Source organism: Sus scrofa, chromosome 3 (genome assembly GCF_054392235.1).
Source record: "Sus scrofa isolate SSC_HxYL_T2T_F1_AM1 chromosome 3, Sscrofa_HxYL_maternal_Yorkshire_Landrace_v2.0, whole genome shotgun sequence".
NCBI classification, from domain to species: domain Eukaryota; kingdom Metazoa; phylum Chordata; class Mammalia; order Artiodactyla; family Suidae; genus Sus; species Sus scrofa.
Genome location: NC_139385.1, coordinates 119,541,806 through 119,558,392, shown reverse-complemented (window position 1 = coordinate 119,558,392; position 16,587 = coordinate 119,541,806). Strand labels below are relative to the sequence as shown.

The following is a 16,587-nucleotide window of genomic DNA, read 5'->3' as shown; positions in this document are numbered from 1 at the left end:
GAGTTGATTGTTTTTTTTGGTATGGAGCTGCAGAAGTTTATAAATTTTGGAGATTAATCCCTTGTCAGTCCATTCACTTGCAAATATTTTCTCCCATTCTGTGGGTTGTCTTTTTGTTTTGTTTAGGGTTTCCTTTGCTGTGCAGAAACTTTGAAGTTTGGGTCCCATTTGTTTATTTTTGTTTTTATTGTCAATACTCTGAGGTGGATCTGAGAAGATGTTGCTGTCGTTTATATCAGAGAGTGTTTGGCCTATGTTTTCCTCTAAGAGTTTTATAGTGTCTGGTCTTATATCTAGGTCTTGAGTCCACTTTGAGTTTATTTTTGTGTATGGTGTTAGGCGTATTCTAATTTCATTCTTTTCCATGTGGCTGTCCAGTTTAAAACATGCCTAGTTCTGACATTCCTTGACTCGCCCAGTTAACAAAGCAGAGGAAAGAGATAAATGCCCGAAGGGAGGAAGCTTAGACAGCAAGAAGCCTGAGTTTTCCACTCTTTACAAGTGAGCTTCCTGTCCTGAGTAACCTTCCGGAATCAACAACACGGAGAGCCAATCAGAACCTTCCCCCGGTAGCCAATAGGAGAGCACATTACAAAGAACCAATCCCAGCGGCGCTGTCACTGTTATGGTCCTGTCAGGACGCCGGCGTCGTGGTGTTTGGGCTGTCGCCACCCAGAGGACTTCGGTGGGGGACTCTCGGGGCAGCCCCGCGGCCCGCAGCGGTTTTCTCCGGCCTCGCTCCTAGGCAGCACTTCCCGGCTCTCGGGCCGCACTGTAGGCGCGCGTGCAAGTCGGCTCCGCGGCTGCCTTGGGGCTTGGGCCCAACTGCAGCCTCGTCCCCCGCCGCGGGCTCCGAGGGGCCGCGCGATGCAGCCACCCGGCCCGCCCCCGGCCTATTCCCCCTCTAACGGGGACTTCACCTTTGTCACCTCAGCAGACGCAGAAGGTGAGACTGAGCCTCAGGAAGGCCCATCACCTCGGGGGACGCCGGGCCGGCCGCGGGGGGGGGGGGGTCTTTCTGGTGCCGAGGCGGTTGTGGCAGGGTGGGGACGGGCAGGAAGCTGACCCGTGGGTGACTCGAGTCCTGGGCGCCTGCCGGGCCTTCCGAGTGGCGGAGGGAGAGCTGTGAGGAGCTTTCCGAGTGACTCGGTAAGCTTCTCGCTTTCCCCACGCTTTCTGGTGGCAGGGTTTTCTGGCGGGCTTACCCACCTCAAGTGGACTCACATGATCCCAGGATTTTAATTCTAAAATGACTTGGTCTTATTCAGAAAAGGGATGGTTAGATTGGCCGAGGTAGGCGTCAAAGGCTGAGAACGTGGAAGGAGAACTGTGCTGCTCTGTATCAGTAGATAACTTTTTGCTGGGACTGGATTCGGCGCTGCAAACATTAACTTACCTCGAGGAGTTCATGGTTTTTGTGGAATACGATATCTTGCCCATGTCCCAGTTTTCCTCCTCTTCTGTGGTGTTTGACCTCAGTATTCGGAGAGGTAGACCAAGATATATTTGAAACTTAATTGTAATCCAGCTAGGTGTTCCCAGTAGCTTCTACAGATTTCCTTCTATATTGTTTTGGAGAGATTTTTCTACAGCATGGGAGAATTTATTTTCCTCCCTTTCTCTGTCCTTGCCAGACTCTTTGAAACCGAAATCTGTCTCTGGTAGTCGTTTTCAAATGTTGCTTTTGTTAGACTTTGTACACCAGTTAATTTTCCAGTGACCAGAGGTATTGCTCAGTATGAAAAGATAAATTACACTTAGCTATAGAAATTTAATTCTAGAGAAGGGTGTGTTTCCTGAAGAATCTTTTCCTAGTGCATCGCTTACTTTGCCTTTTTTCTGTCTTTTCTTTCCTTGTTTTGCTTTTTTGAATGGCATTGTTGAAAGAAAATCATACTGTAGTTTTGGTTATACTTTAAAATGTAGAATAGGAGTTCCCATTGTGGCTCAGTGCTAATGAACCTGTCTAGTATCCATGAGGATTCAGGTTCGATCCCTAGCCTCACCCAGTGGGGTAAGGGTCTGGTGTTGCCTTGAGCTGTGGTGTAGATCGCAGATCGGACTCCGAGTTGCTGTGGCTGTGGTGTAGGCTAGCAGCTGCAGCTCTGATTTTACCCCTAGCCTGGGAACTTACATAAGCCACAGGCATGGCCCTGAAACAAACAAACAAACAAACAAAAAATAGTAAAGTAAAAATTTTACCATGGAGAACATAGCTGATACCTTTACCGTAATACGGAAATTTGGTGAACTATAACAACGCAGAATATTTTAATTTGTTTCATCTACATTTGGTATCATAGTGCTTGGGGAGGAATCCAACCTTAATTTTCCAGATTTTAAGAAAAAATTGTCATTAAGTATCAGCACCTGATGTTTGTTCACACTTATGTGTCTGTGTTTATATTTTTCATATTCTTCCTTCCTCCAGGATTCTCTTTCTTATTTATTTTTTTATTTTTATTTTTGTCTTTTTAAGGCCACACCTGTGGCATATGGAGGTTCCCAGGTTAGGGGTTGAATCCAAGCTGTAGCCACCAGCCTACACCACAGCCACAGCAACACCAGATCCGATCTGTGTCTGTGACCTACACCACAGCTCACGGCAATGCTGGATCCTTAAGCCACTGAGTGAGGCCAGGGATTGAACATACATCCTCATGGATGCTAGTCAGATTCGTTTCCCCTGAGCCATGACAGGAACTCCTCTTTTTTAAATATACATGAGAAATCAGACAACAATATAACATAGACTCCATACACCAAACCAAGAAACCTGGAATAAGTAAAATCCATAAGATTTATTCAAACTTCTCTATATAGCCTCTAATGGTGTATAGACTACCTGTATATCCAGAGATATACAGACAAGGATATATAGGTATGTGTATAATAATACATTTATGTTTACCACATAATACAGTTTAAATTTACACAGTAGTTTAAGCAAATGACTTGTTTGGTCTTTATAAGAATCCTGTTGAGCTTTATTATTTCTGTATTTTATAGTGAAATTGAGATTTGGAAAAGTCCAGTGACCTCCACATGAAGGATCTGGAATTAAGAGTTAGTGTTCTGTCTCCCCAGATTTCTTCTTTTCTTTCTTTCTTTTCTTTCTTTCTTTCTTTTCTTTCTTTTCTTTTCTTTTCTTTTCTTTTCTTTTCTTTTCTTTTCTTTCTTTCGTTCGTTCGTTCGTTCGTTCTTTCTTTCCTTTCTTTTTCTTTCTTTCTTTCTCTCTCTCTCTTTCTTTCTTTCTTTCTTTCTTTTTCTTTCTTCTTTCTTTCCTTTTTTGCCACACCTGTGGCTTATGGAAGTTCCCAGGCTAGGTGTGAAATCAGAGCTATAGCTGCTGGCCTATGCCATAGCATCTCCAGATCTGAGCTGCGTCTGCAGTCTACACCACAGCTCATGGTAATGTTGGATCCTTAACCCACTGAGTGAGGCCAGGGATCGAACCTTCGTCCTCATGGATACTAGTCAGATTTGTTTCTGCTGAGCCAGGACGGGAGCGCCTCTTTTTTTTTTTTTTTGCTCTCCAGAACTTGTCTTTTTTTTTTTTAATTTTTTAAAGTTTTATTGAAATTTACTTAATTTACAACATTGTGATAATTTCTGCTGTACAACAGAGTGATTCAGTTTTTACATGTACATATATCTATTCTCTTTCAGATTCTTTTCCCATGTAGATTATCACAGATTATTGGGTAGAGTTCTCTGTACTACAAAGCAGGTCCTGGTTGGCCAACCATTCCATGTACCCAGTGTGCATATGCCAGTCCAAACCCCTAGTCCATCCCAACCTCCTTCACCTGTCCCTTTTGGTAACCATAAGTTTGTTTTCAAAGTCTGTGAGTCTGTTTCTTTTCTGCAAATAAATTCATTTGTAGCCCTTTTTTTAGATTCCACATATAAGCGATATCATGGGATATTTGTCTTTTTCTGTCTAACTTTACTTAGTATGATAATCTCTAGGTCCATCCATGTTTCTGTGGATGGCATTATTTCATTCTTTTCTATGGTTGAATAATAGTCCCTTGTATATATGTACCACCTCTTCTTTACCCATTCCTCTGTCCATGGACATCTAGGTTGCTTCCATATCTGGCTGTTGTAAATGTGCTGCAGCGAACATTGGGGTGCATGTATCTTTTTGAATTATGATTTTCTTTGGATAGATGCTCAGGAGTGGGATGGCTGCATCATATGATAGTTCTATGTTTATTTTTCTGAGGAACCTCCATTCTGTTTTCCATAGTGGTTGTACCAAGATTTCTGCTTTCTTGGAGTTCCCGTTGTGGCTTGGTGGTTAATGAAGCCAACTGGTATTCATGAAGAAGTAGGTTTGATCCCTGGCCTCGCTCAGTGGTTAAGGATCCAGCATTGCCATGAGCTGTGGTGTAGGTTGAAGACTCAGCTTGGATCCTGTGTGGCTGTGGCTGTGGTGTAGGCCAGCAGCTGTAGCTCCATTTGGACCTCTAGCCTGGGAACCTCCATGTGCTGTGGGTGTATCACAATAAGTAATTTTTTGCCTGGTTTATGTCCACAAACCAGCAGCGTTGGCATTACTGGGTGTTAGTAATGCAGAGTCTGCCTTAATCATAATTTAGACTTTAATAAGATCATCTTCGGTGATTTACATGAACATTAAAGCTTGAAAAGAATTGATGTAGAATATTCTGAAAGACCTGCCAGAAGAGAAGAAAAATTTTTATAGCTAGAAGATTAGCGACAGTTTAATAAAGGTAGTATGTTGTTAAATTTTGAAGGATAAATAATGTTTTGTACATGTAGGATGGAGGGTGTACCTTCATGTGCAAGGGAAATGGCCTAATAAGGGGATTTTAAAAAATTCATTATACATAATAAATGCCATTAAAAAGTATGATTTGGGAGTTCCCGTAGTGGCTCAGCAGTTAACGAACCTGACTAGCGTCCATGAGAACTCTGGTTCAATCCCTGGCCTCATTCATTGGGTTAAGGATCCGGTGTTGCCCTGAGCTGTGGTGTAGGTTGCAGACATGGCTCAGATCATGCGTTGCTGTGGCTGTGGCATAGGCTGGCGGCCACAGATTCCATTGGATCCGTACCCTGGGAGCCTCCATATGCCTTGGGTTCAGCCCTAAAAAAGACAAAAAGACAAAAAAAAAAAAGTGTAATTCAAATGAAGAAGTGGTTAACTGCCAGAAGCAATCAAGGAAGTCTTCAGAGACAGACAAGGAATGTTTTGAAGGAAAAGTAGTTCTTCAGATTAAAAAGAGGGAAGAGCATTCATTTAAGCATCATGCAAAAGCAGTAATTGGTGGAGGCAGTCCCAGTATTTGATGCTTCTCAATCTTCGCAGACTTAAAACATTGCTGATTTAGACAATGAGCTCCTTGGGGTTAGAAGCTATGCTGTACTATCTACCAGTATCACACCCACTACCTACCACAGAGTTTGGTACATAGCAAGAGCTTAATAAATGTTTGATGACTACATGATACTTTTTGATTAAGATAAGGGTGTTGTGCTGCTAGAACTGAAACCAACAGTAATTCAACAGAAATCCAAAAAGTAGTTGGAAAAGGCATGAATAGACTACGATTCGAGAAAGATCTAAGCCACTCAGATATTTTCCAATTCTCATATTTTTCTGCCTTTAAATATCTTTGTATTTATATTGAAATATTCATCCTTATTCCAAATCTTAAAGGAAACTCTCTTCCTTTCCTAGGATAAGCCTCTACTAGTGTTGTTTTCCCATATCTTCTTGCCTCTTTTGGAACCTTTGTTTCTCTCTCTACACATTTTTTATTTCTCCTCTGCTTCTTCTATCCCTGTCATCACTCACAGGTCTTCTCCTAATTGACAGAGTTTTTGATTAAGTCTTCTTCTTCATTTTTTCCCTTATTTTACAGGTAAACTGTTAATTCCCATTTCCTTGGCATCCAGCAGTTCCTGCCATTCTGCTGGAACCTCACTTGTTTCCTATCATCTGCAGAAGTATCTTCAGCAGTGTTTCCCAAAGGGGAAAAATTCCATGACAACAAAAATTTGGTAAATAATGTATAAAGCTAGGTTAAACCAGTTTCCCTAATTATAGAATTCCCTGAGCCTGTAATATGCCAATATTAGTTCTGAAATTCCAAGCAGAGGTTATGGTGTGCAGGAGTTTTCCAAACTTAGTAAATATCAAAAGCTTTTAATGGAGGGCATCTTATCAGATCTAGATTCCACAGAATATGCATTACCACTAGCCTGAAAGTTACCTAGAGGCCTAGTGGTCGGGGATCTGGTATTGTCCCTGCTGTGATGCACGTTTGGTCCTTGGCCCTGGAACTTCTACAAGTTGTGGGCATGGCCAAAAAAAGAAACACTTGCCTATAAGATAAAAGACAAGTTTAAACTTTTCTTTTTCTTGGAGTTCCCATTGTGGTTCAGCAGTAACAAACCCTAATAGTATCCACTGGGACGTGGGTTTGATCCCTGGCCCCATTCAGTGGGTTAAGATCTGGTGTTGTAGTGAGCTGTGGTGTAAGTCACAGACATGGCTCAGATCTGGCATTGCTGTGGCTGTGGTGTAAGCTGGCAGCTGCAACTCCGATTCTTTTTTTTTTTTTTTTTGCCTTTTTAGGGCTGCACTTAAGGAATATGGAGATTCCCAGGCTAGGGGTCGAATTGGAGCTACAGCTGCAGACCTACGCTATAGCCACAGCAACTCCAGATCCGAGCTGCGTCTGCAACCTGCACCACAGTTCACAGCAAAGCCGGATCCTTAACTCACTGAGGCCAGGGATCGAACCCGCAACCTCATGGTTCTTAGTTGGATTTGTTTCCGCTGCACCACAGCAGAAACTCCTACATCTCAGATTTGACCCCTAGCCTGGGAATTTCCATATGCTGTGGGTGTGGTCCTGAAAAGACAAAAACAGGAGTTCCTGTCTTGGTTCCTGTCTTGGCACAGCGGAAATGAATTCGACTAGGAACCATGAGGTTACGGTTTTGATCCCTGGCCTTGCTCTGTGGGTTAAGGATCTGGCATTGCTGTGAGCTGTGGTATAGGTCCCAAACTTGGCTCGGATCTGGTGCTGCTGTGGCTCTGGAGGAGGCTGGCAGCAACAGCTCCAAGGTTAAGGATCTGGCATTGCTGTGAGCTGTGGTATAGGTCCCAAACTTGGCTCAGATCTGGTGCTGCTGTGGCTCTGGAGGAGGCTGGCAGCAACAGCTCCAATTAGACCCGTAGCCTTGCAGCCTCCATGTGCCGAGGGCGCGGCCCTAAAAGGACCAAAGGCAAAAAAAAAAAGACAAAAACACACTTTTTTTTTTAACCTGATGCTTAACTCTCTTAACAGTTTCTCCCCAGTATCTTCCACAACTTTTGGCGATGAACTCTGCGCTTTCATAAATAAGCCTTTGGCTTTAAAATTGACATATGATTCACATACCATAAACTTCACCCTTTTGAAGAGTACAGTTTAGTGGGTTTTAGTTTCTTCACAGAGTTGTGCAGCCGTTACTACTGTATAATCCCAGAACATTTTTAGTACTCCAAAAAGAAACCCTGTACTCATTTTCATTCACTCTCCATTCTCTCCCTGCCTCCACCTCTGTACCACTGACCTACTTTCCATCTCTATAGATTTGCCTATTCTGGACATTTCATGTAAATGGGGTGGTATAATATGTGACCTTTTGTGTCTGGCTTCTTTTACTCAGCATAATGCTTTTCAAGGTTCATTCATGTTACTGCATGAATCAGTAACTCATTCCTTTTCTGGATGAATAATATTCCATGTTTGGATATACTCTCAGTTGGATTTTAAATTTCTTGAAATATCTCATGTCTTTATCTGGTGTTGTAGTGAGCTGTGGTGTAAGTCACAGACATGGCTCAGATCTGGCAATGCTGTGGCTCTGGTGTAGGCTGGCAGCTGCAACTCCGATTCTTTTTTTTTTTTTTTTTTTTTGCCTTTTTAGGGTGGCACTCGCAGCATATGGAGGTTCTCAGGCTAGGGGTCTAATTGGAGCTACAGCTGCCAGCCTATGCTACAGCCACTGCAGTGCAGGATCAGAGCCGGGTTTGCAACCTGCACCACAGCTCATGGCAATGCTGGATCTTTAACCCACTGAGTGAGGCCAGGGATTGAGCCTGCAACCTCATGGTTACTAGTCAGATTCATTTCTACTGCGCCATGATGGGAACTCCTAGCCTGGGAACTTTTATATGCCACATGTGTGGCCTTAAAAAAATAAAAGATTCTTCTAGCTTTAGTTGTGAATGGGATTGGTGGGAGACAAGAATGACCACGGGGAGCAGTTACTAGACCATTATAGTTATGTGGATAGGAGATAATAGTTTGTACTAGCTGGGTGCTGGTGGTAGAAATGGGTAAAAGTGGTTAGGTTCAAAAAATAATTGGAGTAATGAGATTCTGCTGTATAGCCAAGGAACGATGATCCCTTGTGATGGAACATGATGGAGGATAATGTGAAAAAAAGAATGCATGTATATGTGTAACTGGATCACTTTATTGTATAGCAGAAATTGACAGAACATTGTAAATCAACTATAATAAAAATTTTTTAAAAATAATTTTGCTTTTTTAGGCCACACCTGTGACATATGGATGTTCCCACGCTCGGGGTGGAATCAGAGCTGCAGCTGCTGGCCCACACCACAGCAATGCCAGATTCGAGCTGCCCTGCAACCTACACTGTAGCTCATGGCAATGCCAGATCCTTTAACCCACTGAAGGAGGCCAGGGATTAAACCCAAGTACTTATGGATACCAGTCAGGTTCTGAACACACTGAGCCACAGTGGGAACTCCCATATGTTGAAATCATAATACCCTTGTGATGATATTAGGCAATGGGACCTTTGGGAGGTACTTAGGTCACAAGGACGGGGCCTTCATGAATGGGATTAGTGATTTTATAAAAAAGACTGCAGAGCTCCCTACCCTCTTCTGTCTTGTGATGACACAAGGAGTCAGTTAGCCTGAAGAGGTCTCTCTCCTGACCATTGTGACACACTGACTTCAGGCTTCCAACCTCCAACAGTGTGAGAAACAAATATCTATTGTTTATTAAGCTACCCAGTCTATGGTATTTTGTTATAGCAGCCTAAACAGACTACAACACTCCTATCTAAAAATGGTAATATCTCCAACTATAGTAATTATTATAACCAGTAATTCATAGACATAATAATGCAATAATTATTGTATCAATATGTTTTTTTGAGTAAACAGTAATTTTCTCTTAACCTTTTAAGGTGGCTGTTTAGCCTACTTTGTGAGAAGTTCCCCTTCCCCCAAAAGAATATCACCTCTAGTTAGTGGTGTTGATGGAGGAATCTTGAGTTTTTCTTTCTTTTCTTTGTTTTTTTCTTTTTACAGCTGCACAGCAGCATATGGAAATTCCCTGGCCAGAGTACGAATCAGAGCTGCAGCTGCAGGCCTGTGTCACAGCTACAGCAACACAACATCTAAGCCAAATCTTCAACCGATGCAATAGCTTGTGGCAACACTGGATCCCTAACCCACTGAGCTAGGCCAGGGATTGAACGCCCATTTTCATGGAGACAAATGTCAAGTTCTTAATCTGCTTAGCCTCAACGGGAACTCCTAGTTTTTCCTTTTTAAAACATTTCCTACTTGATTTTTTTTTTTTTGCTTTTTAGGGCCACACGCACAGCATGTGGAAGTTCCCAGGCTAGGGGTTGAATCGGAGATACAGCTGCCGGCCCATGTCACAGCCACAGCAACTTAGGGTCTGAGCCATATCTGCGACCTACACCACAAGCCCACGGCAATGCAGGATCCCTGACCCACTGAGCGAGGCCAGGGATCGAACCCACAGCCTTATCGTTCCTAGTCAGATTCGTTCCGCCATGCCACGACCAGAACTCTCCTACTTGATTTTTAAAAAGTTTCATTGTGTAGATCTTAACACAAATCTTCCAATCTTTTCATAAATTTTATGAATGTGATAAATGTAAAATTGTGTGGAACTATACACACATAGGAAAATAAGTGCACTTAAAACTGGTAAAATCTGAACAAGTCTTATCAATTGTATCACTGGTCTTGATAGTGTAGATGATGGTACCATTGGGGGAAACTGGGTGAAGGGTACGTACGACGTTTCTGCAACTTCCTGTGAATTTTTCTAATGGTAGGCTCAGGAGATTTAATTGATATTAATATTATGTGCAATAGGAGGGAGTTCCTGTTGTGGCTCAGCAGGTTACAGACCCTACTAGTATCCATGAGAATGTGGGTTCAATCCATAGCCTAGCTCAGGGGGTTAAGGATATGGCATTGCCTTGAGCTGTGTTGTAGGTCAAAGTTGTGGCTCAGATTCCGTGTTGATGTGGCTTTGCCTTAGGCTGGCAGCAGCAGCTCCAATCCAACCCCTAGCCTGGAAACTCCTATATACTTACTGCAGGTGCGGCCCTGAGAAGCAACAACGTAAAAAATGTGTATATATATATGAATGACAATGTCAACGTAAAAAATGTGTGTATATGTATGACAATGTATATATATATTGCATATATGCAATATGACAATTAACTGACAGTACTGAATAGTAGATCTACTAAAATCATAAACCAGGAGGTCCCGTTGTGGCTCAGGAGAAACGAACCTGACTAGTATCCATGAGGATGCAGATTTGATCCTTGCTCAGTGGGTTAAGGATCTGGCGTTGCTGTGGTGTAGGCTGGCAGCTGCAGTTGTGATTGGACCCCCTACCCTGGGAAATTCCATATGCCACACCTGCTGCCCTAAAAAAATAAATAAGCAAAATAAAATCATAAACCAAAACTGTGAATAAAAATATAACCTAGGACACAATTTTATACAAGGCTTTAAAATTTTTTCTTATTAGAGTAACATGCTTAAGCTCCAATATAGGTATAGCAATTATAAAATCATTTTGTATTTGTGTTGGTTTCTTGATCTCTTTCATTGGCCTGAATGCATTGTAACTAAAATGGAACAGTGGAATTTATCCCTTCAGTGTGAAACGTGTGTTTGTTTTGTTTTGCTGCACAGTCAATTCCGGTTTAGATTTAAGTACACATAGATTTCATTTCATTTTCATCCGAATGAACTAGAATTACTTTGCCTTTGCTCGTTTTTTTTTTTTTTTTTTTTTTTGTCTTTTTGTGGCCACATCCGGAGCATATGGAGGTTCCCAGGCCAGGGGTCTAATCACAGCTGTAGTTGCCGGCTGACACCACAGGCACAGCCACACCAGATCCAAGCAGCGTCTGTGACCTACACCACGGCTCACTGCAATGCCTGATCCTTAACCCACTGAGCAACGCCAGGGATGGAACCTGCAACATCATGGTTCCTAGTCAGATTCATCTCTGCTGCACCATGATGGGAACTCCTACTTTGCCTTTGCTCTTGTTGCTTGTTAAATAAGAAAAAGTGTCTTTACATATCTAAGAAGTTGCCAAGTACCAACAAAGTGGTCTTGTTCATTGCAGATTACTCTTCTTTCATAGAAATCTAGACCTTGTCTAGGGACAGATCAGTAAGTTTCATTCTGAGTATACTATACTGACTGAGTTCTTCAAAGTGAAGTTCTGAGGCTGAATAGAAGCTTCAGAGAAAGGATTCTTCACCCAGTAATACACGAGTTGAAAGGGAGGGAAAATAATATTTTGTGCTGCAGTTTCTTTCAGTAAAACTTGAAACTTACTGATAGTCTTCCTCACTCAGAGGCCTGACATCAGTGGAAACATTTAAGATATTTCTTTCAAATAGTATTTTTTTTAAATCCACTTATATTTATTGCTATCTTTGTTGTTTACTTAGAAAATGACAAGGATATTATACCTGGTGTAGTAAGAAAAATTTATTTTAAATTAATCTTCTATGAGCTCCCATCATGGCTCAGTGGATTAAGGACCTGATCTAGTCTTTCGTGAGGATGCAGGTTCAATCCCAGGCCTTGCTCAGTGGGTTAAGGATCCAGTGTTGCCTCAAGCTGCAGCGTAACTTGAAGATGCAGTTCGGATGCAGTGTTGTGGTTGTGGCAGCTACAGCTCCAGTTCGACCGCTAGCCCAGAACTTCCATATGCAGCAGGTGCAGCTGTAAAAAGAAAAATAAATCAGTAAATAAAACTAGTCTTCTGGGAGTTCCCGTCATGGCGCAGTGGTTAACGAATCCAACCAGGAACCTTGAGGTTGCGGGTTCGGTCCCTGCCCTTGCTCAGTGGGTTAACGATCCGGCGTTGCCGTGAGCTGTGGTGTAGGTTGCAGACGCGGCTCGGATCCAGCGTTGCTGTGGCTCTGGCATAGGTCAGGTGGCTACAGCTCCGATTCAACCCCTAGCCTGGGAACCTCCATATGCCGCGGGAGCGGCCCAAGAAATAGCAACAACAACAACAACAACAACAAAAGACAAAAAGACAAAAAAGACAAAAAAAAAAAACAAAAACTAGTCTTCTGTAATTCTGATTTCCTGTCCTAGAGTTGACAATCAAGCTGGCTGGTTCTTAACTGTGGCTTAATGTAAGATAGCTGTGCTTCTGGAGTGATTTGGAATCTTTCTCATTGTTTTCCAGTATTATTTATTTATTTATTTATTGTCCTTTTGCCTTTTCTAGGGCCGCTCCCAAGGCATATGGAGGTTCCCAGGCTAGGGGTCGAATCAGAGCTGCTCTGTGGCTTATACCACAGACCAAAGCAGTGCTTGATCTAAGCTGCATCTGTGACAACGCTTGATCTTTAACCCACCTCTGACTGAGGCCAGGGATTGAACCCACATCCTCGTGGACACTGTGTTGAGTTCTTAACCCACTGAGCTACAGTGCAAATGCTGAAAAAAGGTTTTTATTTTTTTTTATTTTCATTTTTTGTCTTTTTAGGGCTGTATGGAAGTTCCTAGACTAGGGGTCTCATTGGAGCTGAAGCTGCCAGCCTGTACCACAGCCATAGCAACAGAAGATCTAAGCCACATCTGTGACCTACATCACAGCTTAAGGCAACACTGGGTCCTTAACCCACCAAGCGGGGCCAGGGATTGAACCTGCATCCTCATGGATACTAATTGGGTTTGTTATTGCCAAGCCACAATGGGAACTCCCTTTTTTTTTTTTTTTTTTTTTTTTTAAGAGGTTTTTAGAATCATGTAATGTTAAACCTGCAAAGAACTTTGAATAGGAAACTGGAGACCAGAAGATATTTACGATTTGCTGTATTAATTAGTAGTAGCTAAGCTAGGACTTGGCTTCAAAATGTAAACTTTATTATAATTAATTGCAGGAGTTGTCAGAACCAGACCATGATGTGACTCATAACTGAGGCACTCAATACTTGAAGTTTAAGCAAAAAAAAAAAAAAAAAATTGGGGGGGGTGCACACCCGTTAACTTCCCAGGCCAAGGATCAAACTCAAGCCACAGCAGTGACCCAAGCTGCTGCAGTGGCAAAACAGGATCCTTAAGCCACTGTGCCACAAGAGAACTCCAAAGCCAATTTTTTTTTAATGGCAGTTTTGAAAAGCTAACCTAGAAGTTAGGGTAATGTGCAAATTAAGCCCTTCTTTATATGATCTTTAGGGAAGGAAAGTCTGTGTTAAGAGTGTTCTGTTTTACTGTTGCCAAGTTTTCTAAAATACCACTCCACTCTTGTGACTTCTAGTTAACAACATTGATGGTTGTTTACTAGTGCATATTGTCTGGTCCTACAAATGTGTTTTTTCCCTAATTCCTGTATGACCTCAAGCAAGTCCTTTTCTATTCCCAATTTTTCTTTAACCGGAAAATGTAACATATATACTACTGTGATTTTCTGTAACTTCTAAGGCACTGGTACAGACTGTAAACAGAATTTGTTTTATAATGTGGGTAACAATATTTTCACTGCTTTTTAGAACTGACCTAAAAGAAAACTCCACACAATCTTTAATTTGCCAAATCTAAAGATAAATGATGTAATTATGTAAAGAAAAAAGTTAGCTGAAATAGCAAGGAACTGTTACTAGTCAGATTTAACCAGAACTAAGCATTAATATATGAAGCACTTAGCATAGATATGTTGTGATTTAAATGAAGGAATGTATGAATAAAAATACATGAAAAAGTGGGAAAAACTGTTTATGATTTTCCTTTTAGCAATTAAACTGTGTCTCATGGTTTATATATATAATATGTAATGGCTTTAAAAAGAATTTATATAGGAGTTCCCATCGTGGCTCAGCAGAAACGAATCTGACTAGTATCCATGAGGACGCAGGTTCGATCCTTGGCCTTGCTCAGTGGGTTAAAGATCCAGCATTGCTATGAACTGTGGTGTAGGTCACAGACACAGCTCAGATCTGGCATTGCTGTGGTGTAGGCTGGCAGCTATAGCTCTGATTCGGCCCATAATCTGGGAACCTCCATATATGCTGCAGGTGTGGCCCTAAAAAAGACTTAAAAAAATTTTTTTTTTAAATCGCCATGGTTAAGGGTCTGGTGAGATTTCATTATAATGGAATTGACAAGGAAATTTGATTATTTCTGTGATAGACAGCATTTTAAGATAATAACTGGAATTACAACTAGTAGCATTATGTCAGGACAAATCAGATTTCTAGGAATTTTGTACAATTTCTGAAATGCAATGAAACACGTATTAGTAACATATATATACAAATGTATTGCTTTTTTTATTAAAGTATAGTTGATTTACAGTGTTGTGCCATAGTATTGCTTCTTCTTTGATAATACTTAACCATGTCATTTAATATATCAAATCAGTATAGTTAGTTTAACATCTTTGTTTTTATAATGAGAGAGAACAGATTTTTGGAGATGTTCCAGGGCCCTCTGGAAAATCCCAAAATTAGTTCACAGAAAGACTTCATTTACAATTTGGTTAACCAAAGCAGTGATGTCAGATGTTAAAGCTAAATACGGAAGGTTACATAGTTATGAACAAAACTTAGTTCTTTTAATATTGAGAAGATTAGATTTTCTTAAATAATCAAAGGCTCAAAGACAACATGAAGCATAGTAGATTCTTTTGGTAAGACTCAAAATTGTTGCTATCCATGCATATTACTAAAGGGATAAACTTTCATAGTCCGTTATTGCTAGCAGCCTGAGGAGTTCCTGTTGTGGCTCAGCAGGTTAAGAATCTGACTAGTATCCATGAGTTTGCGGGTTCAGTCCTTGGTCTTGCTCAGTGGGTTAAAAGATCCGTCGTTGGAGTTACGGTCGTGGCTCAGCAGAAAATGAATCTGATTAGTAACAACGAGGATACAGCTTCCATCCCTGGCCTTGCTCAGTGGGTTAAGGATCCGTTGCTGCTGTGAGCTGTGGTGTAGGTAGAAGATGAGGCTCGGATCCCACGTTGCTGTGGCTGTAGCGTAGGCCAGTGGCTACAGCTAAATTGGGCCCCTAGCAGCTGGGAACCTCCACATGCCGAGGGTTGACTCTAAAAAGAACAACAACAACAGCAAAAAAAGGATCTGGCATTGCTGCAACCTGCAGTGTAGGTTGCCCACATAGTTTGGATCTGGAGTTGCTGTGGCTGTGGGCGTAGTCTAGCATTTGCAGCTCCAATTAGACCCCTAGCCTGGGAACTTCCATATGCTGCAGGTATGGAATGACATGATAAGACAAAAAAAAAAAAAAAAAAAAAAAAAGAAAAGAAAAGAAAGCAGACTGAAAGTCTTAACAAATCTTTATCCTTCTAACAGAAAACAAAATTCTAATTTTGCATGAGTGTACTTTTTTTTTTTTTTGCCTTTTCTAGGGCGGCTCCCGAGGCATATGGAGGTTCCCAGGCTAGGGGTCTAATCAGAGCTGTAGCTGCCCGCCTAGGCCACAGTCACAGCAGCGTCATTCCAAGCCAGGTCTGCGACCTACACCACAGCTCACGGCAACACCAGATCCTTAACCCACTGGGGAAGGCCAGGGATCAAACCTGCAACCTCATGGTTCCTAGTCGGATTTGTTGACCACTGAGCCACGACAGGGAACTCCACGAGTGTAGTTTTAATATAAAAATTCTTTTTTTTTTTTTTTTTTTTTTTTTGTCTTTTAGGGCTGCACCCAAGGTATATGGAGGTTCCCAGGCTAGGGGTCCCATTCAGAGCTATAGCCGCTGGCCTACACCACACCCACAGCAGTTCGGTATCTGAGCCCTGTCTGCAACCTACACCACAGTTCACAGCAATGCCAGATCCTTAACCAACTGAGTGAGGCCAGGAATTGAACTTACCTCCTCATGGATGCTAGTCGGGTTCGTTAACCGCTGAGCCATAATGGGAAATCCCCAAAATTCATTTTTTTTAAACTTAAATTTATGCCAATCTTAGCTAGCTTGACCATGCATGAAGTTCATTTCCCAGGATTCCTTTTCCACAAACCTTCTACAATTTTGTCCTTTTTTTTTTTTTTTTTTCTCTTTAGGGCCATATCTGTGGCATATGGAAGTTCCCAGGCTGGGGTTCAAATGGTAGCTGCAGCTGCTGGCCTATACCACAGCCACAGCAGTGCAGGAACCAAGCTGCATCTGTGACCTACACAGATCACAGGCCATGCTGCATCCTTAACCTACTGAGCGAGGCCAGGGATTGAACCCCGAATCCTCATG

The 16,587-nt window shown here is 41.9% G+C and overlaps 1 protein-coding gene across 7 annotated transcripts in view; it reads left to right on the top strand.

Annotated features, from left to right (window-relative positions):
- Nucleotides 1–652: 652 nt before the first annotated feature.
- Nucleotides 653–16,587, top strand: part of YIPF4 (Yip1 domain family member 4) — a 35,742-nt gene continuing 19,807 nt past the window's right edge. For all 7 annotated transcript variants that reach the window (XR_014842328.1, XR_014842327.1, XR_014842329.1 and 4 more), the window contains exon 1: nt 653–946. Coding sequence is in view for 2 of the 7 variants with exons in the window: in XM_085019689.1 (XP_084875815.1) it covers nt 868–946 (79 nt within the window). In the remaining 5 variants the exon portion in view is untranslated. The remainder of the gene's footprint in view (nt 947–16,587) is intronic.